A 24,987-nucleotide genomic window follows, 5' to 3' on the forward strand; every position below is an offset into this window, starting at 1 on the left:
GGGCTTGAGTCCTGGCTCCAATGCTTCAAAACTATCAAAATCACTTGAGTGGAACTCTCAGAGCATGCTCCACATTGGGAACCCTTGCATGTCATCAGGTGGCTGTTCCCCATCCCTGGGTGCTGAGGCAGTTGAGGGGCTGGGTGCAGCTTCTCCCCTTGTCTCCCCCCTTCCCCCAGATACAGCAGGAAGAAACAATGATCATACCCACTTTCCCTTAATCCTTAACCTTCCCACCATGGCCAACTGTACAAAAATCAATAAAAGTTTTTAAAAGAATTGAAAAATATAAGTCATCCGCTTACCCATAATAGAAAACAGGATTAAAACCACATATACCTGTATTATCTCTGAGGGATGGAATTCCCAATATAACACTAGAAGGTAGTAGAAAAGAAATGGTTTACCAAAATGTTAAGCTCATGTTTCTTGAAATGTGTTTAAGAATTAACATCAGCAGAGGAAAGTGTGGGGCTACAGTACATTAAGCCTCCGCCTGCAAGGCAGACATCCCATGTGGGCACCAGTGGAAGACCTGGCTGCCCCACTTCCATCCAGCCCCCTGCCTGTGGCTGGGAAAGCAGTGGAGGATGGCTCAAAGCCTTGGGACCTTGCAACCACAAGAGAAACCTGGAAGAAGCTTCCAGGCTTCTGGCTTTGGATCTGCCCAGCTCCAATCTTTATGACCATTTAGGAAGTGAACCAGTGGATAGAAGCACTCGCTCTCTCTTGCTCTCTCTCTGTAACTCTGCCTTCCAAATAAAAATAAACAAATCTTTCACAAAGTAATTATGTTCATAATCAGTAGATATAAACACAGAGATGAGAGCCGGGGTCTAAGACATTAAAAACCAACTGACCTATTAGAAAGGGTTAATCTCCAGCCTCACACAGAAAGAAATCCCATGAAGCCAACTGTAAAAACACTGCAAGAAGACTGAGCAGGAAGCAAAGACATCCCCTGTGATCACAAAACTCCCCATAGGAACCAGCAGGGCTCCCAGCAGGGCTAAGGCACAGTCAGGGCAGCGCCAGTGGCAGCAGGTGGCCACCTGCAACGAGGGGGCAGGACTGCAGCTGCACAACAGGGTGCGTGTGCCCTGAGCGGCAGGCTGAGTATGCTTGCTCCCCACGCCCTACCTCACACCCCTCATGCCTGGATCTGCATGGCCCACACATGTCCCTCACATGACCTGCCAGGACCCTGACTGTTTGCAGATATACTCCACTGTACACGGCAAGGGCCCTGGGATGTGGAGACAGACAGTGCTGGCAGGGAAGTTGAACAACATACCGGGCAGGCAGTGCAGCCCAGGCCACAGCCTTCGAGCGTAGAAAACCTCCCTCTTCTTCCTCAGGTTGACACAGGCAACGTGGCGGTAATGATGTCTTTCCACCAAACTGAAGACCCACAGCTGCGAGAGAAGAACCAAGGCACACACAGCTCACTTGGCAGCACCCCGCGTGGTACCCGCAGGCATCTCTGCCTCTGACACTGCTGTGCAAACCCCTCCCCAGCTGGTGTTCACAGTGCACACGGTCTCCAACAGCCCACACCCAGCCCCTCCACACGGGGCTAAGGCCAGTGTGTCCTCCAGGTCCTGACACAGCTTTGTAGGAATTGTCTCCACTAACACATCAGCAAGTCCACAGCGACTTTATCCGACTTCATCCGTGAAGTAACCTGACAGAACTCTGCCCCTCCTGTTCCATGTCTTCCGGTGCTGGCACCCGCACACCCTGGCGACTTGCAGAACCAACTGCCCAGCTTCTGGAACACATGTTCACTCACTCACTGCTCCTGCACATGGGGGACCTGGTGAGTACCACATGTCCCCCAGCCACAGGCCTCTCACCTGGCCGTCGGCTGAGCCGGTGACAAGCTGCTCGGTGTCTGCATCCAGGAACAAACTCAGGAGAGGACATGCTGGGCAAAGAGCAGAGAACACGGAGCTCCATGAACGCCTGCCGTCTCTGACGCTAAAAAACATCCACTGGGGCCCAGGAGGGTGACTAGTGGCTAAACCTTCACACCTTGCAACCGCTGGGATCCCATATAGGAGCTGGTCCGTGTCCCAGCTGCTCTACTTCCCATCCGTTTGTGACCTGGGAAAGTAGTGGGAATGGCCCAAAGCCTTGGGACCCTGCACCAACATGGGAGACCTGGAGGAGGCTCCTGGCTCTTGGCTTCAGATCAGCTTGGCTCTGGCCATTGCGGCTGCTTGGGGAGTGAGCCTGCAGAGTATCTTTATCTCCTTCTCTCTGTAAATCTGCCTTTGCACTGAAAATAAATAAATGTTTTTAAAAGTTACCCATTTTACTCATAACATCTCTTGTTAAAGATTTCTCCTATTTGAAAGGCAGAGTTACAGTGAGAGAGGGAGGGACGGAGAAAAGGAGATCACCAGTCTGCTGGCTCTCTCCCCATCACCGGGCTCAGGCAGATGTAGGAGATTCACCCACGTCTCCCACACGGGGCAGGAACCCAAGCACTTGGGCCATTTGCTGCTGCTTTTCTTGGGCCACGAGCAGAAGTGAAGCTGCTGGGACTAGAATCAGTGCTTCACATGGGGTGCCAGTATCACAGGTGACAGCTAAACCCACTACATTATAATGCCAGCTCCACTCATTATGTCTTGCAGTCAACTTTAAACTAGGTTTAAACTATTTTGAAACTACTTCTTTGCCAAAAAATGAAAACTGTAAATGAATAAAAATTCTAGGAACCTCATGAGCATGAGAAAGACGATGCAGTTGCCCCAAAGAAAAAAACACCCAAGGGGGCCCAGTGTGATGGTTCAATGACTGAATGCTCACCTTGCAAGTGCCAGCATCCCTTATGAGTGCCAGTTCGTAACCCAGCTGCTCCACTTCCCATCCAGCTCCCTGCTTGTGGCCTGGGAAAGCAGTTGAGGATGACCCAAAGCCTTAGGACCATGAATCCACAAAGAAGACCCAGAAGAAGCTCTTGGCTCCTGGCTTCAGATTGGCTAGGCTCTGGCTTTCATTTGGGGAGTGAACCAGCAGATGGAAGATTTTCTTTGTCCATCACTCCTTTCCTCCATAAATCTGATCTGCCTTTCCAATAAAAATAAATACATCTTTTTAAAATTCTTTCTAGGGCCCGGCGCGGTGGCGCAAGTGGTTAAAGGTCCTCGCCTTGCCGCCCGGGATCCCATATGGGCGCCGGTTCTAATCCCGGCAGCCCCGCTTCCCTTCCAGCTCCCTGCTTGTGGCCTGGGAAAGCAGTCGAGGATGGCCCAAAGCTTTGGGACCCTGCACCCACATGGGAGACCCGGAAGAGGCTCCTGGCTTCGGATCGGCATAGCATCGGCCCGTTGCGCTCACTTGGGGAGTGAATCATCGGACGGAAGATCTTCCTCTCTGTCTCTCCTCTCTGTATATCCGCCTTTCCAATGAAAAAATAATAAAAAAAAAAAATAAATCTTTAAAATTCTTTCTAAAAAGTTCCCAATGGCTGTGAATTTCATTGACCCATCAGTGGCACCTGCCAAATCTACCTTTGTGTGGCCTGGAGCCACAGATAGGCCAGCATAGGTGCCAGGACCCAAACAATCTCTGAGTCATCCAGGATAATACCAGCAGACATAGTAGCCAAGCAGCTTTTAAAAAATAAAATGTTGCCCTTGAGCCATCAACATAGCACACTGGTTAGGTCACTGATTCAGATACATATATCCCATATCCAATTATGTGACTTGACTCCCAGCACTGCACTTCTGATCCATTTGCTGCACAGGTGTACTCTGGGAAGCAGCAGAGGGGGTTCAAATACCCACACAGGAGACCCACACTGATTTTTGTTTCCTGGCTTCAGCCTGGCCCAGCTGTGGCTGTTGAAGGTATCTGGAAAGCAGAGAGAAATTTTCTTCTTCCTACTTCTGGCCCCTTGTTGGGGCCAATATTATGGCACAGCACATAAAGCTACCAGTTGCAATGCCACATCCCACATGGATACCAGTTTGTGGCCTTGATGCTCCACCTGTGATTCAGCGACCTTAATGGCCTGAGCAAAGCAGCAGAAGACGGCTCAAGTGTTTGGGCACCTATACCCACATGGGAGTCCTGGGTGAAGCGCCTGGTTCCTGGCTTTGGTCTGGCTCAACCTGGCCACTGTTGATGTCTGGGGAGTGAGTGAGATGGGTGGTCTCTGTGTGTGTGCGTTCATCTCTTTCTCTGCAACTCTTTCAAATAAATAAATCTTTTAAAAAGACTATCATTACCTCAATTAAATTTTTCTCAAAATTGTCAAATTTAGAAAGAGAAATAAGTGAATATGGAAAAACATCCAAAAACAATGTTATTAATTTTTGAGTAATGATGCCAGCATACTTCAAAGAAATTTGCTTTAATCCTGAGATTGGCAGATGTATTCAAGTTATTAAAATACCATATTCTACAAATGAAAAATTAATTGCTGAATCTTGTTGAAAACATAACCCTCCCAGGTCACCCAAGATCTTCCAGTGGCATATCCCTGTCACTCAGCCCAGGAAAAGAACCATCCACACTAATCAACCCTTCCACAGAGAAACAGTGTGCACATGGGACAAGCAGACCAGATGCCAGTACCAGCACACCAGAGGGAAAGAGGCCTGGGCTGCAGGTAACCTGGGTCGGAGGACAACACTCCCAGCACCCACCCGTGCGCAGGAGACGCCGGGCACCCTCACATGCGGACAGGAGCAGCTCTGCGACCCCCAGCAACACAGCTGGGGCAGAGTAGGCTGTGTGAATCCACCCACTGCCCTTCCAGCACAGGAGCACCGGGAATCACAGGGTCCCTCCTGACCGCACCAGCTGAGGCCAGGGAATCACACTCTTCCTGGGAACAACCAGGCTGGGATTCCAACCAGCTGCTGAACGTTAAGTGAAAACTGTCAAAGACAGTAGCTATTAAGTGAACTCTTCCCATGTGCAGATGGGAGGGGAGATGCTGCCTTAGGGCCCGGGGGTGTCTCCCTGGAGAACAGATGCATGGGGAGCATGGGTCACCTAGGGCCCAATCCCAGGAGAGGCCTGCAGCTTACCTGTGAGCACACACGAGCTATACAGTAATGAAGCACGAGACAGGTCCCAGACCTTCAAACAAACACAGGACTCTTTAGAACAGGTGCAAATTTGCCATTCTCACTATAGCTTGAAGGAAAATCCTATCTAATCACAGACTGACCTTATGTATGTGAATGGCTAACTAAAAGAGAAAATAATGAAATAAGCATTATACAAATAATATAACTATGGAAACACAATAAGAGATGGCAAAATCATAGGGAAAAAAAAGTAACAACACTTCCAGAAATAACTACATATGGATTTAAAAGAAACCAGAAGACACAGAGATAGGACAAGGCTAGAAGCTGTCAAGATCAAATGAGAGAGAAGCCCACTCCCCAGGCTGCAGGCCATGCTCCTTCCCAGGAGATACTCAGTTTCCACCTGCAGGCACAGTTCTAAAGGCCAACAGAGTGTCAGAGACCCACCAGTGCAGCAACAGGCAGGGGAGGGCGGGGAAGCACACACAGCCCAACCCTCCAGCTGCTGTCGACTATGTCCCCAAGTTCACTGCAGTGTACCCCGCTGCGCTAGCAGGGAGATCCAACACCCTTTACTATGGCTTCAGGGGGAGACCAGGTGGCAATGTTCAAATGACAAAGGAAACATTTTCACAGCGTCCCTCTTCTGACCATCAAACTGATGGCATAGCGCCCTCTTCTTCAGTCGAAGAGTAAGTAGTTAACATGGAGCTCAGAGGGTTAATACTGAGGAAGGCTGCTCAGTTATGGTCAGCTGTTGGGAAGCTGCATGTGAGACTGTGAACAGAACACAGAGACATGGAGCTCTGGAATGTGAGTTTGTGGAGGGGTCCTGCTGTTGATGTCAAGCAATGTGAGAGTGCAGACTCCAGCCAGGCAACCACCCCAAAACTCCAGACAGCAGAGGGCTGCTCAGAGCTGTGGCCAGTGTTACAGACACCTGCACCCACAGCAGAGGGCGTGGTTTCAGCCCCAGCAGCACTGCTGATGCCACCCTCCCATGGTGGCTCAAGCTTCAGGTTCTTGGCACCCACATAGGTCATCTAGATTGAGTTCTGGACTCTGTGTAGCAGCCTAGCCCACACTGAGCTGTGGAGGCTTACAGGAAATAAACCAGCAGTCATAATCTTTTTCTCTCTCCCTCTCAAACAAATGAGCTTCTTAAACATTATGGGCAATTAGCACAAACCGTTGTGGCAGGTGTCCAGTGCCCACCCCTCACCTTAAAGCTTCTGTCTTCAGACACGGAAATGATTATACTGGCTTGCCAAGGACAGAACTCAAGAGCGGTCACTGGGCCGGCATGGCCATGCAGCTCTCCGATGACACACTTATCCTAAGAGCATTGAAAGGAAGCTTACTAACAGAGTTGTCTGGGAATACACTCAAGGTTACATGTACATCACAGCAAAAGGTTCCTACTAAAAGAGATTCTTTTTCCATAATTATCTCTTCCAAATCTGGAACCATCTTTATAAAGCCAGAAGCTGAACCTCAATGCCTGAGTCACAGGGACAGCACCAGCAGTCACGGCTCCATCAAGCGCCCTTTGCAGAGACAGAACTCCCTGAGGCTGACCATGGACAAGACTACCACCCAGCCTCTGTTCACACTCCCCCCACGGGGCTCTGTCTCTGCTCTGGAAAGCCGGGCAGCCCTGAGAGGCAGGCAGAGGACGGGCACATCTGGCTACACGGAAGCAGGCAGGTGATCCGTTCCTTCATTCATGAGAACGTTGCTGCACCCCCCTCCAGTGCCTCCCTGATCTGTCAGAATGCGCCTTACTTTACTAGAATGCCTCCCCGGCCTCTGAGTTAGTGATTCCCACTTTTGATTTCATCAGAACCTATCTTCCCTTGGGCTCCAGTGAGTCTGTCAGTCCCTCTGCCTCCCTCCAGCAATCCCAGTGTCTTCCCCTGTCCCCCAGCCAGACAATCAGAAGATAAATCTCCTTTACCAGTAAGAATGCACTTCCCCTTACCTTCGAGCCAGGCAGTAACCCCTTCCTCCCTCAATCAGAATGCGTCCATGCTGTGTTCCACCATGTCTACTCTACAAATGAGGACTCATCTTAGCAAGACTGTGTGCTAACGGCTGCTAATAGCTTGCCTGTCCCTCCTTGCAGTCCACCAGCACCCAGGATGTCACCGTGCAGGGACCATAGAGTCACAGTCCCCATCCTTTGAGTACCTCCAGTGGGATGCCAGGGTCCCATGGGGTGGGGCATTTTCCTTGAACTTTCGGTTAAGTTTTAACAAGAAAAGTAACATACAAGAGAATTACAGGTACTTAACTTAGATAACTACACTCTCAAAGACCTTTTTTGTAAGCTTATTCATTTTTATTACTTGTTTGAAAGAAAGAGTGACAGAGATAGAGATGGGGAGGGGGAAAGAGTGAAAGAGAGATGGGCCTTCCATTGGTTGTTTCTCTCCCCAGTTGCCACAAAAGCTGGGAGGCTTCACCAAAGCCATGAGCCCAGAACTCCACCTGTGTCCCCCACATGAGCGGCAGGACAAAGGGACTGGAGCCTTAATTTGCTAATTCAAATGATGTCCTGCATTAGCAGGAAACTAGATCAGACGTAGAGTCAAACTCGAACCAGGTACTCTGTTTTGGAACCAGGTTACCACAAAACAGCTTAACCAACCAGCTGAACCCAAACACCTACCCAGATAGCCTGGCTTTAATAAAAGAGTATACAGTCATTGATAGCCACAACTTAGAATACAGAGTGTATTATATCACTTAGCATCATATTGCTAAAATTAAAAACAGCAATAGTTATCAGACTGGTGGGTGTTCTCGTTCCTTCCCAATTCCACAAACTAAGCGGAGGCAACTATAAGACAGCATGACAACCTGAACACTGTGACATTTTATGGCTGTTTTTCAGATTGACTATAAAGTACCTTTACAAAAAGGACTCCACAGTCCTGGATCAAACTGCAGGAGCTCATGTTTACTTGCTGAGTGTCCTGCTAAAGACTGTCATCTAGTGGCAGCTCTGCACGGTGGCCAGGCAGCACTGTCACGCATTCTGTCCAAGTACTTCTCATAATAAACTATCCTATGGACCCACAAGGGAGCTGGTGGGGCTCACAGAGCTCACTCTATGCAAACAAACCTGCTAGAGTGTGGCTGAGACCTGGCCCCGCCAGGGTTTCCTCCAACACCCACAGAAGCAACTGTGTTCCTAATTTATCCAATTAAACTTTACCTCAGGTAATACTATTCATTCCACTTGAGTGGTTAGTTCACAGAAGAAGCCTGCACAAAACACTTCAGCTAGCAGGCTTCACAACAACAAAATCAAGAGTACTACATCTCTGTCTCCTACCCAAGCTAAGGGGGTGTCTACCACTGACCAACTGAAGCAGATCAAACACACTGAGTCTGCTTGTGCCCTGAGTGTCTCACACACCCACACTGAGTCTGCCTCTACCCTCACTGAGTGTCTCACACACACTGAGTCTGCCTGTACCCTCATTGAGTGTCACACACACACACACACACACACACACACACACACACACACACACTGAGTCTGCCTGTACCCTCATTGAGTGTCACACACACACACACACACACACACGATCGCTACCTCATGAGTCACACACACACACACACACTGAGTCTGCCTGTGCCCTCACTGGGTGTCACACACACACACACACACACACTCTGAGTCTGCCTGTGCCCTCACTGGGTGTCACACACACACACTGAGTCTGCCTGTACCCTCACTGGGTGTCACATACACACACACACACACACACTCTGAGTCTGCCTGTGCCCTCACTGGGTGTCACACACACACACTGAGTCTGCCTGTGCCCTCACTGGGTGTCACATACACACACACACTCTGAGTCTGCCTGTGCCCTCACTGGGTGTCTCACTCACACACACACACACACACACACACACACACACACACTCTGAGTCTGCCTGTGCCCTCACTGTCACACACACACACTGAGTCTGCCCATGCCCTCACTGGGTGTGTCTCTCTCTCTCACACACACACACACACACACACACACACACAGTCTGCCTGTGTCCTCATTGAATGTCACATACACACACACACACACATACACACACTGAGACTGCCCATGCCCTCACTGAATGTCACACACACACACACACACACACTGAGTCTGCCTGTACCCTCAATGATGATTTTGTCCTAGTGTTGTTTCAATTTCAGAATTAGGCCAAACATTGTTTGAAGATGTAATTTCCAATAAATGCTAGATTGACAGTTTCACAACCTGGAAGGAGTGCCACTTACAGCTATTCCCAATTAGGCAATAAGTGAAGCAAGCTGTTTGGTACGAAGTTGGGGTACCACATGGTACCCCCCATTCTGTATCCAAGGGCCTGAGCCTGAGTTCCACCTCTGCTTCCACCCCAGCTTCCTGCTAAGTGTTTCCTGAAAGCCTATGATGAGAACTCAGCTATTTGGCCCCCTGCCACCCATGTGGGAGTCCCAGATGGGAATTTCTAGCTCCGGGCTTCAATGTACCCAGTCTAGCTCTTGTGACCACTGCATGGATGATCACCCTCTGTCTCTCTGCCTTTCACCTGAACAAATAAACTTCAAAAACAAGGAAGTGAGACAAGTCTGATTCTTGACAGAAAAAATGTAGACAAAGGAGTCCAACAGTAGCACTGTGCTGGAAGGGCCACGGAGAGTAGAAGACCCAAGAAATCAGTATTATTCTAGAACTGTTTACAACCATCTCCAACACCCACACTTGAAGTACAGTTATTACGATTAACATAAACAGCAGTATCTGATTCCAGGGACTTCCCAGTTACAACATAAATTTTCCTTTGGGTTTCCTAATGTCTTATAACTAAACATACTGTGAAAAGAGAGAGCAAAAAAGAACAGATGGCATGGCAAACTAGGTCTTACCTTGGCATCCTGCACCAATATTGTATTTCCAGCACCCATTGCCACCATGTGATCCTCCAGACCAAATCTTACACACAGGACTGTTCCCAGACAGGTGCCCAAGACAGTCCCTTGAGGATTCCGTCCTAGAACGAGTTCCAGATTCGTGTTAGCTGTCAGGCTCACTGAACATTCATCACTGTCAGCAGAGGTGCTGACCATACAATTCACTTTCACAAAACTGCAGCAGGCTCTCACTTGACTTTGGTACTTGAAAAGCACTGAGAACACTGAAATAGCTCTGAAAACATCAGAATCCAGGACCTGTGCGAAAGAGGTGAACAGGCAGCAGCACAAGCTGACACTAAACCAGCCTCTTTCCAATAATCAGGCAAGGGGCAGTGAGGCACTGAAGACCAAAATCAACAAATCCCATGACTTGTGTCAGTCCACACTGACACAAGCACTGTGGACCAAAGTAAACCAGGAAAGGAGGTAAGGGTGCAAGAGAAGCAGCAAAGGCCCACAGCAAAGGGGCCTTTGGGCAGAGTCCTGAAGGACTAGGCAGGCCCACCAGCAGCCCTGACTGTGATGAAGCCACAACTGCAAATGCCTTGAGGCAACATCACAGCTGGAGTGTCCCTAGGCTGTGTGGGGCCCAGAGCTACATCAAAAGGAATCCCTGATGGCTGCATTCAGAACCAGGTGCTAGCTTGGGGCCAGGGTGTGGGAGGCAGCCACAGGCGCATAGAACCTCTCAAACTCCACATGCATTCTGACAGCAAGGCAGACAGGGTGTGCTGGCGAACTGCACAGTGGACATCCTGGGAAGGTGGCAAGAGGGAGTCCATCCCGAGCAGGTGGACAGGGTCAGGTGGGTTGTGAGTGGAAGTCTGAGGCCAAGGGAGAGAGCTCAGCAAGAACCAGACATAGACAGTTACCACATGTGGGCATTTGGATGTTGCTTGAAGCCAAACCAGCAATGCGGTGCAGGGTGAAGGGTGGGTGCTGACACATAAAAGTTTGAAAAGCCTATCTTCCAGCATTAGGAAATAAGAGAGCAGTGACAAGTGGCCACCACTAACCTGACATGGCCTCAGCTCTGCACTCAAGCACCCCAAGACCAAGCCCCTCATATACTTCCTTGCACATGCCCAGAGATTTCCATCAGCCCAGCCACCATGGTGCCTTCACCACAACCCCTCCATCCACCACCCAATTGTTCAGTTCCAACACCGCTAATCGTCCCCAGGCTGGCCCAGCCTCGAGACCAGCACTTTGTTACTGCTCTATAGCACCTACCTGTTCCATAGCCACTGACTTCCTGTTCATGGACTGCCCCCTCTGCCCCTCTAAGAGAGGACCTGCACAGACAGAGCAGGTTTTAGCACAGTGGGCTCTGGGCTGGAGTCCCACACCCACGTCTGACAGCAGCTCCCTGCTAACAGACTCCTTGCTGAGGTGGCAGATGACAGCCCAAAATCCTTGGCAAACCCACACAGAGTTCCTTAAGGAATGAGCCAGGAGCTGGAAAATTCTCTCCCCAGCTACCTTTCAAATAAATAAACAAATAAAAATAGATTTATTTTCATTCCACAGAAGGCAGAAATAAATGCCTATAGCTCACCTAAAATGTGGCAGGGATTAAACACTCGCTGGGTAAAGAGATGTCTCAATTTTTCATAGTTTTCCTAATGTCTTATAGCTTTTAAAAATTCACTGTGTATAAAATATACTAGGACATAAAAAACAACAGTTGTAATATCCATCCCAGCTTTGCATGCAGCAAAGAGAATCTGCTGTAACAGTTTGGGATGTTTGCCACATAGAGCATCCGGCCCAAAGTTCTGCACTCAGGCTTGAATGAGTGACAAAGGACACCCGATGCTGGCATGGTGACACGGAAGGCTTATTCTCCACCTGCAATGCCAGCAACCCACATGAGCACAGGTTTGAGTGCCAGCTGCTCCACTTTCCGTCCAGCTCCCTGTTGATGCCTGGGCCCTGCACTCACATGGAAGACACAGAGGAAGCTCCTGGCTTCTGGCTTCAGATCAGCCAGCTCTAGTCACTGTTGCCCTTTGAGAAGTAGGCCAGTGGCTCACGCTCTCTCTAACTCTGACTCTCAAGTAAAAATAAATAAAAATTTTTTAAAGAAAAAAGGATCCCAGACACACACTTGTATTATCAGGTATATTTGAACATGAATCGTTCCCTTTGTACATTTAAAACAACACACTGAACATTTCCATTTACCTTGCAGCATCTTTCTGCTGCATGCATCCAGGTTCCACACCACAACACAATCCGCAGACGCAGAGCAGAGCAGAAGGGGGTCCACTGCGTTCCCAAATGCTAGGGCCGTGATAGACTGGCGGTGTCCGTGTAAGGTCAGAAGCTGAAAAAGTTCACAGATACCAAAGGTGTGGAGGATAGACAACACTTCAAAAGCACAAAGTGTGACAACATAGCCTCAATCCTAAAAATGGAATAGGCTGAATTTTTTAAATACAGTTTTCACAGTTTCATTTTAACTTTCATTAACACACGTATACATGTGCCTAAAGTTCTCTCCAGTTCACCAGGTCACTGGTACTCAGTATCACACATGCACAAAAAGAGGCATTGGTTGTTAGCTGAACAAACCCACCGCAGCCCAAAAGAACAACAGCCACGGTGAACACTGAAAGACCAAGGCAGGCAGGACTAGAAGCAACAACCCTCCGGGTAGGTGCCAAAGGAAGCCATAAGCAAGACACTGTGGATGCCAGGCAAGGAGCAAGTTGGTGCCAGGGCCAGAGCCTCAGGGGAGCAAGAAAAATGTGGGGGCAGAGGGAGAGCTGCCTCAGGAACCCAGCTCTGCTGCCAGTGTCAGGGGATGATGGGGACCCTGGGGGTGTGTGAAGACACTGAGGCAGACACAAAATGGCCCTGCAGATGAGAGAGAAGGAGAGCAGCAAGAAGGTCGTGGTGCAGTGCTGAGGCTCTTCCAGTGGCCACCAAACAAGTGACCAATGGAGGCTGAGAGCCATCACTCCAAAGGGCAGACCAGCAAAGCCATGCTTCTCGGCTCAGACTCGCTGCTTCATCTGCACCCACCCTCCTGAAGAGCATGGCAAAGAAAGTGTTAAGAACACACCTGCTCTGAAGGACAACCACTCTGCTGGCGGTGAGGACGTCGCTGAGGATGCTGCATTCCCGATCCCAAGGCCCAGTGCCAGCCCCAGATCCTGTGCTTACAATCCAGCTGCAAGTAGACATGCATGCTGGAAGACAGCTATGCGGGAGACCCAGACAAAGCTCCTGCTCCTGGCTTTTGGTCCGGGAGGATGAAATGTTAAAGAATTGGCAATATATTTTTCCTGATTTGATGAGAACCAAAACCTACAGAACCACAGGAATAAGAAACAGGAGTGTGCTAACTGACATACGTATGACCAAATTGCTCAGACTTGGAAAAATGGCATAAAGAAGCCCAGGAATACGTCCCTTTCACAAGCCCAGGATGACTGCAGGAGATAGCTGTGCAGCTGCAACCCTCCACCCAGAAGCAGAATAAAAACTTCTTCAGGCATGCCAAGTACCTTTAAACACTCAGGCCACATAGAGGCCAGGATACCACAGGGATCCTGCTGCAATTAAATAACTGCTTCGCAAAAGTAGTGAAGCATTGTGAGTCTGATAACAGGCCTAAAGGTAAAATGCAATAACTAAAGATTGTGAGGCAAAAGAAACTGGTAACATTGATGAAAGCAATAAAAAGTAGCCAAAGGGGTGCACTGTGGAGAATCAAGATGGTGGAATAGGTTAAGGACACATTTAAATGGATAGAAAAACATTGGCCAGTGTGAAGCAGAGAGGGCACATTCCAGGAAACAGGAGAGGACAGAACAACAGCAGAGGGAAACCTGGAGACTGACAGATAAAGGAAAGCAGCGGACAATGATAGAGCGCTGCAGTGACTGATATCCCAGCAGCAGTCAACAAGTGGTGATCTGATTTGCACCAGCAGCTGGAACTCCACCAGCAACAAGGTGGGAAAGCACTTTCACCAGGAGCTCAGGAGATGAACCCAGACAAAGAACTGCCTGTCCTGCTGGTCTGTCTGATTGGACCAAGAGCAAAGACAGAGCAGCAGGTCCCAGACAGGCAGTGAGGTGCATTTCACAGCCCAGTCCACCCCCTAGAGCTGAATTGGGCACCATTTTGTTTAAGGAGGCAAGGGCCAGGGAAAGGACAGCGCACCCACTGAGCTGGGAGCGAACTCATTTGGGGTTCAGTGAACTGCAGCAACATGGCATCCTACAGGTTCCACCCAAGACAGCTTTGGGTAGTGAGAACTCACTGAGCTCAGTGCATTGCACTGGTCCCACAGGAAAATAATACTGACTATGCTATCTTACGGATCAAAATAGGTCCATGTGGCCCTCTGACCTAATGGCCAAAAGGGTCCAGCAAGCTCACCACCAACAACTTAGGTATATAGACACCTGGTATCTCCCTAATCCTGGGACCTGCTCCAACCGAAAGTGACAGAAAGGTTGCTCAGACAATGGTGCAACCTCAATACGGTATCACAGGAGGTAGAGACTGGTGAGCCAGGAGCTGGGGCTACAGAGACCATGGTGGAAGTCTAACATAAGAACCCAACCTGGAACACTCTGGAGGGGGTGGCAAAACTGACTACAAATAATGAGCTGTGTACCAACTGCAGTAAGTAAAATCGAACTGTAGACCTGTGGCTGACAGAGCTTAGAAACCTGTCCCAAGGAGAAGACTCTGCTAACCAGAAGTACAATGACCAAGAGCAAAAAAAAGAGACAAAGCCACAGTGAATATTACTGAAGACTCCCTTGCAAAGGAGCAAAACCCTATGCCAACCTCAGAGTTACTGAGGAAGACATCAAGAAAATGGGGGATACAGAATTCAAAACACTTTATAAAGCTTCTTATCAACAATGAGAAGCATGTAACGCAGGCGTTCAAGGAATTCAAGGAATATGTCACACAGGAAAAGAATCAAATAAAAGCTGATATATCAGAAATTAAGAACACAGTAGAGCAAATTACAAGTACAGTGGAGAGTCTCCAAAATAGAATGAAGGAGAATCTCAGAATTGGAAGATATTTCCTTTCACCAGGTGGAGACAAACAAAAAGCTGAAAGCAGAACTGGATCAGGCCAAAAAAGTATTCAAGAATTGAAAGACACTATTAAAAGGCCAAATATAAGAGTTATGGGAGTCCTAGAAGGTGCAGAAAGAGAAACTGCAATTAAAAGTGTATTTAATGAAATAAGGGAAAATTTCCATAATCTGGAGAAAGAATTGGGAAACATGATCCAGGAGGGGCACAGAACTCCCAACAGGCTTGACCAAAAGCGAACTTCACCAAGACACAGATAATCAAACTCTCTTCAGTTGAACATAAGGAAAAGATCCTTAAATGTGCACTTTAAAAAAATCAATTGATATATAAAGGAATGCTAATTAAATTCACAGGAAACTCTACAGGCCAGAAGAGAAGGGAGTGACATATTCCAGATTCTATAAGCAAAAAATTGTCAGCCCAGGATAACATATCCAGCAAAGCTTTCCTTTTTCTTTGAAAAGGAAATAAAATCTTCCACAGTAAGGAAGAGTTAAAAGAACATGCCTGTTCCAAACCTACCCTACAAAGGATAAAGATGTTCTCTTGATAGAGAAAATGAATACCACACACACGAAAACCAAAGGCAAATGTGAAGAACATCCCAGTAAAATAACAGAAGACTAAATCAATGAGCAACTCATTGCTAAAATGACAGGACCAAAGTACCACGCATTCATATCAACCCTGAGTGTAAATGGCTTAAACTCATCAATCAAACGATTGGTAGATTTTATTAGAAAAAATAAAACCCATCTAGTGGTTGCCTACCGGAGACATATCTCACCAAGAAAGATCAGCAGAAACTATGTCTCATGGATTTTTTTTGTTGTTAGCTTCATCTCTTTATAACACTTTTTTATTAAATTTGTCACTGACCCCTAGAACATAAAGTAGCATCATTTTCTTCAAGAAAGTTCTTGATTTTCTTTTTCATTTCTTCAGCAACACATCAGTCATTCAATAGCATAGTATTTAACTTCATGGTGTTGTTAATTTCTTTTTTTTTTTCCTGTTGTTGATTTTGTTTTGTGGCTTTTCATTTAAGGGGATGTATAGTAACTGTGTAATGGAGACTATCATATCTAGTAGCATGTTATTTAACTTCATGGCATTGTAAATTTCTACTTTTCTTCCTGTTGATGATTTTGTACTGTGGCTTTTCATTTAAGGGGATGTACAGTAACTGTGTAATGGAGACTGTCATATCCAGATGTGAGGATACAATGCAGTATGCATCTCTACCTCCAGACTAAAGATGGACTCTCAATGAAACTGCTTACTATAACCTGACAATAGGATGTTGGACTCTCTGCCATTGTCCATGCCCACAATGATGGACATATTACTGTTTATGAAGAACTATATTATAGTAATAATGTAAGGGAACTCAGTGAGGGGGGAGGGATTTGGGAAGGGGAAAAGGGAAATCCAAGGGCCTATGAAACTGTATTATAAAATAATAGTAAGAAGATGAAGAAGTAAAAAAATTTAAAAAGTAACCAAAGGGCCTGGCACAGTAACCTAGTAGCTAAACCCTCACCTTGCATGCACCAGGATCCCATATGGGCACCAGTTTGTATCCTGGTCTCTCCACTTCATCTAGTTCCCTACTTGTGGCTTTGGAAAGCAGCAGAGGACGTCCCAGGGCCTTTGGACTCTGCACCTGTAAGGGAGACCCAGAAGAAGCTCCTGTCTCCTGTCTTGTGGCCTGGAAAAGGAGTAGAGGATGTCTCGGGGCCTTGGGACCTTGCACCTTCAAGGGACACCCAGAAGAAGCTCCTGGCTCCTGGCTTCAGATGGGCTCAACTCTCATTGTTGTGGAGTGAACCAGCAAATGGAAGATCTTTCTCTCTGTAACTCCACTCTGTAAATATGGCTTTCCAAATAAACAACTAAATCTTCAAAAGGAAAAAAAATCAGCCAAAGTAAATTTTAGAGCAAATAGTACTTATTTACATTTAAACACATCACTTCAGGGTGCTGACATTGTGGGGAGTTACTGCGTGTGGTGCCAGCATCCCATGTGAACACTGCTTCAACTGCTCCACTTCAGAGCCAACTTCCTACTATTGCATGGGGAAAGCAGGGGAAGATGGCCAAGACTCAGACTGACCAGGATGGAGTCCAGACTCCTGCCTTCGGGGTAGACACAGCCACAGCCACAGCCACTGTGCCCACTTGGGAGTAATCCAGCCGATGAAGAGTTCTCCTTTCCCCTCCACTCTTCTCTCCTCGCGTCTCCCTTTCTCTCCTCCTCTCCTGTTTCCTCTCCCCTCTCTCCTCTTTTCTCTTCTTATATCTCCCTCTCCATCTTTTCCCCTGTCTTCTCCCCCTCCCCCCCGTTTCTCTGTAAGTTTGCCTTACAAATTTAAAAAAAAAAAACTTAAAAATGCTACTTCATACTAGGAGTCAAGAGGATACAAAAATAACAAGCATTTATGTATTCACAAATAGCTTCAAAACACATGAGCAGAAACTGGTAAACAGAAATTCACAATTACAGTCAGTCTGCCAGTGACAACCACAATTCTGAAAGACAAAAACTGAAAAACATCTTCCCACTGTTGATCTGTAAGGAAAACCCCAACAACAGCCCCATTAAACACACCAATTATGAGTCCTCTGAAAAGCAGCCACACTGCACACTTAGTGCCAGGACAAGGTGTGTCCTCTGTGTCCCCACTCCCCTACCAACAAGTGACATCACAGTCTTGCCATCCAGAAAGTGGAGGACTTGTCCCAAATTCAGTGAACGTGGATTACTGGGGAAACGAAAGCATTATACAAACATTCATGTGAAAATTTGGTGAACTTCCAAAAAAGAAAATGGATTCCAACTAAATCCCAAATTAGGATAAGAGATGTGAAGATAAATACAAGCAAGTCTTCCAAAAGTCTAGTATGTTTCATCCATTGAGCTCTCTGCATCTGGTGAGCTGACCATGTGGTATATCAGCTCTCTGCATCTGGTGAGCTGACCATGTGGTATATCAGCTCTCTGCATCTGGTGAGCTGACCATGTGGTATATCAGCTCTCTGCATCTGGTGTGCTGACCATGTGGTATATCAGCTCTCTGCATCTGGTGAGCTGACCATGTGGTATATCAGCTCTCTGCATCTGATGAGCTGACCATGTGGTATATCAGCTCTCTGCATCTGGTGAGCTGACCATGTGGTATATCAGCTCTCTGCATCTGGTGTGCTGACCATGTGGTATATCAGCTCTCTGCATCTGGTGAGCTGACCATGTGGTATATCAGCTCTCTGCATCTGGTGAGCTGACCATGTGGTATATCAGCTCTCTGCATCTGGTGTGCTGACCATGTGGTATATCAGCTCTCTGCATCTGGTGAGCTGACCATGTGGTATATCAGCTCTCTGCATCTGGTGAGCTATGTGGCATCAGCTCTCGACATCTCATGGGCTGATTACGCGGTGCATCAGCCCACTCCATCAGCTGGACTGACTATGGCATTCATCATCTCTCTGCATCTGCTGTGCTGACTACGTGGTACATGAACTCCCAGCACCTGGTCAGCTGACAAGGTGGCATCAGCTTCCTGCACCTGCTGGGCAGACTAGGTGGCAAGAGCATACAGCATCAGTGGGGGGCTATGTAGTGCAAATTCTCTCTGCATGCAGTGGGCTGGCTATGTGGCGCATCAGTTTTGCATCTGCTCTCTTCATCTCGTGGGCTGACTGTGGCATTTGGTGGGCTGGCCATATGGCACATCAGCTCTCTGCATCTGATGGGCACTATATGTGACATGAGCATACTGCATCTGGTGGGCTATCTTGTGCATCAGCTCTCTGCACCTGGTGGGTGATTATGTGGCACATTAACCCACTGCATCTCCTGAGCTGACTATTTTCTCACCAGCTCTCTGCATCACGTGGCTGACTATGTGGCGCATCAGTTCTGTGATCTGGTAGTTACTATGTGGTATATCAGCTCTCTGCATCTGGTGAGCTGACTACGTGGCATCAGCTCTCACCATCTGGTGGGAAGACTAGCAGTGCATCAGCACACTGCATTGGTAGGCTGACTTCATGGTGCCTCCACTCTATGTATCTGGTGGGCTCAGTATGTGCCGCATCAGCTCTGCGTCTGGTAGGTTGACTATGTGGTACATCAGCTCCCTGCATTTGGTGGGCTGGCTATGTGGTTCATCACTTTGCTGGATCGGGTCAGGTAATACACGGCATCAGCTGTTTGCATCAGTGGGCTATATATATGACACATCAATTCTCTGCATCTGGTGAGCTGATGATGTGGCATCACCTCTCTGCATCTGGTGGGCTATGTTGGTGCAATTCTCTCTGCATCTGGTGGGCTCAATAAGTGGCATCAGTTCTCTGCATCTGGAGGAATATGTGGTGCATCAGGCAACTGCATCTGGTGGGCTATGTGGTATATCAGCTCTCTACATCTAGTGGGCTGACTGTGTGGCTTCAGCTCTGTACATCAGGTGGACTGACTATGTGGCATCAGCCCAATGCACCGTGTGGGTTGACTATATGCTGCATCAGCTCTGTGAATCTCGTGAGCTGACTACATGGTGCATCAGCCCACTGCATCTGGTGGGTTAAGTGTCGCATCAGCACTCTGTAACTGGTGAACTGATTCCGTAGTGCAACATCTCTCTGCATCTGGTTGGCTTGGTATGTGGCACATCAGTTCTGCATCTGGTGGGCTATGTGCTGCAGCAGCTCTCTGCATCTAGGGCTAGTTATGTGGCACATCAGCTCTCTGCTACTGCTGGGTTGAGTATAAGGTGCATTAGCTCTCTGTATCTGGTGTGCTATGTGCCATCCGCTCTCTGCATCTGGTGGGCTATGTGGTGCATCAACTCTCTGCATTTGGTGGGATGATTATGTGGCATATCAGCCCGCTGCATCTGAGAGGCTGACTATGTGGCGATTAGCACTCTGTATCTGGTGGGCTATGTGGTGCGTCAGCTCTGTTTAGATGCAAGGCCAGCTGTTTAGATGCAGCTCAAGATACACTACTTACACTCCATACAGCTGATGAAATCCTGGTGACTTTGTTTTAATTTTATTTGTTTTTATTGAAAAATCTGATATAGAAAGAGCAGCAGAGCTAGAGAGGAAGATCTTCCATCTGATGATTCACTCCCCACACGTCCACAATGACTGCATTTGCACTGACCTGAAGCCAGGAACTGGAACTTCTTCCGGGTCTCCCACAGGGGTGCAGGGTCCCAATGCTTTGGGCCATCCTCAACTGCTTTCCCAACCACAAGCAAGGTGCTGGGTAGAAAGCAGGTCTGCTGGGACACAAACCAGCAGCCATACGGGCTCCCTGGGCATGCAGGTGAGGACTTGATTCACTAAGTTACCACACTGGGCCAAATCACAATGACTTTTAATGAATGAAAGCCACATTTGCCTGAGGAATCCATGGCACTGCATACACACAAGGTGCTGCTGGGTACCAGCAGATCAATGTCCATGTGCAAGTGTGTGCAGAGTGCAGCTCCAGCAGCCAGCAGACCCGTGGTCTGTGTGCGAGTGTGTGTGGAGTGCAGCTCCAGCAGCCAGCAGACTCGTGGTCTGTGTGTGAGTGTTTGCGGAGTGCAGCTCCAGCAGCCAGTAGACTCGTGGTCTATGTGTGAGTGTTTGCAGAGTGCAGCTCCAGCAGCCAGCAGACCCGTGGTCTGTGTGTGAGTGTGTGCGGAGTGCAGCTCCAGCAGCCAGCAGACCCGTGGTCTGTGTGTGAGTGTTTGCGGAGTGCAGCTCCAGCAGCCAGCAGACTCGTGGTCTGTGTGCGAGTGTGTGCGGAGTGCAGCTCCAGCAGCCAGCAGACCCGTGGTCTGTGTGTGAGTGTGTGCGGAGTGCAGCTCCAGCAGCCAGCAGACTCGTGGTCTGTGTGCGAGTGTGTGTGGAGTGCAGCTCCAGCAGCCAGTAGACTCGTGGTCTGTGTGTGAGTGTGTGCAGAGTGCAGCTCCAGCAGCCAGCAGACCCGTGGTCTGTGTGTTAGTGTGTGCAGAGTGCAGCTCCAGCAGCCAGCAGACCCGTGGTCTGTGTGTGAGTGTGGGCGGAGTGCAGCTCCAGCAGCCAGTAGACCCGTGGTCTGTGTGCGAGTGTGTGTGGAGTGCAGCTCCAGCAGCCAGCAGACACGTGGTCTGTGTGTGAGTGTTTGCAGAGTGCAGCTCCAGCAGCCAGCAGACCCGTGGTCTGTGTGCGAGTGTGTGCGGAGTGCAGCTCCAGCAGCCAGCAGACCCGTGGTCTGTGTGTGAGTGTTTGCGGAGTGCAGCTCCAGCAGCCAGTAGACTCGTGGTCTGTGTGTGAGTGTTTGCGGAGTGCAGCTCCAGCAGCCAGCAGACACGTGGTCTGTGTGTGAGTGTGGGCGGAGTGCAGCTCCAGCAGTCCCTAGCAGAGTCATGGTGGGTCGGGAACCTAGCAGGGTATGCTCACATCCCATTTTCTGGGTCAGAGGACTTTGGAAAGACCAGGGCCAGGTAGGAAAAGAACATGAATATGTTCTCCAAGGACAGCCTTATCCACAAAGACAAAAAGCAGCAATCCATGGCATGCAAGACTCCCAAACACCCACTGAGGTGGAGCTGCAGTCTCTACAACTCCCCCCGGCATCTGCCCAGCACATCAACACTTCTTCTGGTTCCGATTGCTTTCTTTTTAGTTTCTCTTTATTTTTCTAATTCTTTTTGTAGTTTTCTCTCCACTACTTTAAATTGTCTACATTATTTTTAGCAATGTACTATGCTATGCAACATCTACACAGCATTTCCAATACCAGAGCAATCAACTATAAACTTCAGAGAATTTTAATTCATTTTATGCATTTTTTTTTGCAAATTTGCCTCAAGAAAATTATTGCAATGTTGACTCTATGTACTCATTGTGAGTGTAGACAAATATATCAGAACTCCCTCACAAAATGAAGATATGTGCTTTCCTCACACTTGCACTTGTGAGACAGAACGTTCCTCCAAGTTCTTGCCCTTTGGGTGACCCTTGTGGGCTGTGAATGACGTCACCCAAACATGTGGACTGTCCTTCATGTGTTTCAGCCAACTGCAGCAGTAGGACCGGGTGCACACAGTCACCAGCAAGAGTAACTCATGTTCATGCATTTTATGAACATGGCTCATCTACTCACAGCAGTTGTACCTGTCACTGACCTACCTGAGAATTTATACTTGTAAAAACATGTGTATTTTTAATATTTGTTTATTCTACTTGTAGGTCAGAGTTACACAGGAAGGGAGAGAACGAGATCTTCCATCTGCTGGTTCACTCCCTAGATGAAATGAGCTCAGCCTTACTGAGGATGAGAGCCAGGACCTTCTTTCTGGGTCTTCCACGCAGGTGCAAGGCCCCAGGGCCTTGGGTCATCCTGTGCTGCTTTCCCAGGCCCAAAGTGGGAGCTGGATAAGAAGTGGAGCAGACAACCTGAACTGACACCTATGTGGGATAACAACGCTATGGGCACAGGATTAGCCTGCTACGCCACTCTTCCAGCCCCAGTATATGTGAATTGTTATTAACTATTCCATTGTGCCAAGGGGCTTCTGAAATGCTATGTCTGAATATGTTTCTGAAATCTCCTTTTAAAAACATAAATGTCATTTAGATAATTTTTAAATTTTGCCACAAATATTTTGGGGTCATGTCTTTGCTATTATGGCCAAATCCATGGATTTGAATATGCCCCTCTGAAAAATTGATAAAACAAGTAAACCTAAAATCAGTAAGAATATAGAAGACTTAAAGTGCACTACTAGCCAACTTGACCTAACTGACATTCATAAAACAAAACTCAAATATTTGTGGTCATTTCATTTGTTAATTAATCAATTAATAAGCAACATCAACATGCAACAACAGAAGAATGAATAAGCACAGTTTAGAGTACTCACATAAGAGAATATTACCAGTAATACAAGAGTAGACTACTGGTACATGCAACAATGGAAACAAATCTCAAAATGATTATTTTCAGTAAAAAAAAAAAAAGCTAAAACAAAACAATAAAGTGAAATTCCATTCCTATAAAATTAGAGAAACTGCAAAGTGACAGAAAATTTACACTTACAACATATAAGGAACTGCTTCAAATCAACAGAAAAAAGATAATCCAGTAGAGAAACGTCAAGAAACGCGAACACATACATCACAAAAGGGAATACATAAATGACAGTAAGATGTAGAACATGGCTCCTCATCAAGGAACTGAGAATTAAAACAGGTTATCACTCACTCCCAGCAGGACTGACAGTAAAAGGAATACGTGCGTGTGAACACGTGGATCAACTAGACTCTCACCAAGCATTTGAAGAAGGCGTGTGGGGCAAAATCGACTCAGCACACACAGGCCCTATAACTCAGCACCCGCACACCCCTCGACATAAAGGTCATAGAGGAATGCTTGTAGCGGCCAACGGCAGGGCATGAAACATATGTCTGCCGGCACAGAAAGGACCACATGTGGTCTTTTTATGACATAATACCGGGCAGCAATGATACGATGAACGGCGTGGTAAAACAAAGACACCAGCACAAGTGAACACGTCACAAGGGATCCATCTGACTGAAGCTCAGACATGAGGACCTAACCTAGACCGACAGAAGTCAGGAGGTTGCTGGTTGTATGTGGGAGAGTAGGCAAGACTGGGCGGTGGGTGCCTAGGGCGTGTTACTATGTGCACCTAGGCCCTCTGAAGAGAGGCAGAGGTGCCGACCAAAGATCCAAACTCAAGAGCCCTGCAGAAGAATTTTCGCTTGTTCTTAGTGAATAACTATTGTTTAAAAACACTTGTTCCTGATAATATAATTTGCTTTGATTTTATTAACATCTTCCACCCACAGCTGGTAGCTGAATCCACAGGGGGCAATGCGGTTCAAACAGAAACTTCATGACTTTGCACTGGACAAGAAACTCAGATGCTTGTTAAATACCTCATGAGCTGGGCCCTCGACATCCCACACGCACAGCTGGTTTCCGTCACGTGGGAAAGCACAGTGCCGACCGCGGCATGCCAGCTGCACGTGAGAGGCAGACTCCCCGGACTCCAGCAGGTACTTTTCTACGACCACCTTGCTCCCACAGCTGTCCCTAGCACAGAGGCCCTGATGAGGGCCTTCCATCTTCAGCCTGAAAACAGAGGAGATTGATTTCAGAGAGGGCTCTGCACTGGAGGGAAGAGAAGCATGCGTCACAACTGTTGGCACAACTCCGCGAGCCCCACATCGTGCCATCCCAGGAAACCCTGGGGCTTCCACAGCCATGAGTACCCGAGGCCTCCTGCACCTCCCAATCCAAGATGCTTTGGGTCCAACCCTCCCCCCTCCCACACAGGAGTCTTCACTTGGATATGCCCCACAATTGTAAAATGTGACCTACCTCACAGAGGCAAAAGCAATGCTGGGAACTGCACAGAGCACTCAAAGGGGGTTCTTGGTAGCTGGGCCACAGATTTTTGCCTAAATTAATCAGCTGAGTTAGGAGTGGTAGATGCCAAGACCAAGCCAGATCCCTATAGCTAGCTGAGTTGTACTCAAACATTTCACAGCATTCTGTGGTTTATAAAACTAGCAACTTATTGGCTATGCCATGGCCAGCAGATGGGATATCATAAAGAAAGGGTTGTACTTAAACTTGGAGACATTGATGGTTACTGAAGAAAGAAGGGAGAAAATTACAGTTGCCATGTAGGAAAAGCCAACAGCAAGGTGAACACAATCGACAGAGTGTGGTGTCGAAGAGAACACCAACACAAGGTCCAACTCCTGTGTCCAAGAGAACAGGGGGTCATACTGAAGGGGGACTACAAAGGGAGGGCTAACCAAGCCAGCAAGATAACTCCGAAAAGTTATCTGAAATTGGCTG

The 24,987-nt window shown here is 47.9% G+C and overlaps 1 protein-coding gene across 1 annotated transcript in view; it reads right to left on the minus strand.

The window, feature by feature from the left end:
* Positions 1 to 24,880, minus strand: part of WDR27 (WD repeat domain 27) — a 164,907-nt gene extending 140,027 nt beyond the window's left edge. The window contains exons 1-8 of the mRNA XM_040965372.1: positions 24,502 to 24,880; positions 24,057 to 24,252; positions 12,220 to 12,361; positions 9,985 to 10,109; positions 6,280 to 6,393; positions 5,052 to 5,103; positions 1,857 to 1,927; positions 1,295 to 1,415 (exon numbers count right to left, since the gene is read on the minus strand). Coding sequence (XP_040821306.1) covers positions 1,295 to 1,415; positions 1,857 to 1,927; positions 5,052 to 5,103; positions 6,280 to 6,393; positions 9,985 to 10,109; positions 12,220 to 12,361; positions 24,057 to 24,245 — 814 coding nt within the window. The 5' untranslated portion in view covers positions 24,246 to 24,252; positions 24,502 to 24,880. The remainder of the gene's footprint in view (positions 1 to 1,294; positions 1,416 to 1,856; positions 1,928 to 5,051; positions 5,104 to 6,279; positions 6,394 to 9,984; positions 10,110 to 12,219; positions 12,362 to 24,056; positions 24,253 to 24,501) is intronic.
* Between the last annotated feature and the right edge of the window lie 107 nt (positions 24,881 to 24,987).

The sequence above is a fragment of the Ochotona curzoniae genome, unplaced genomic scaffold, assembly GCF_017591425.1.
Source record: "Ochotona curzoniae isolate NIBS_2020 unplaced genomic scaffold, NIBS_Ocur_1.0 scaffold_3890, whole genome shotgun sequence".
NCBI classification, from domain to species: domain Eukaryota; kingdom Metazoa; phylum Chordata; class Mammalia; order Lagomorpha; family Ochotonidae; genus Ochotona; species Ochotona curzoniae.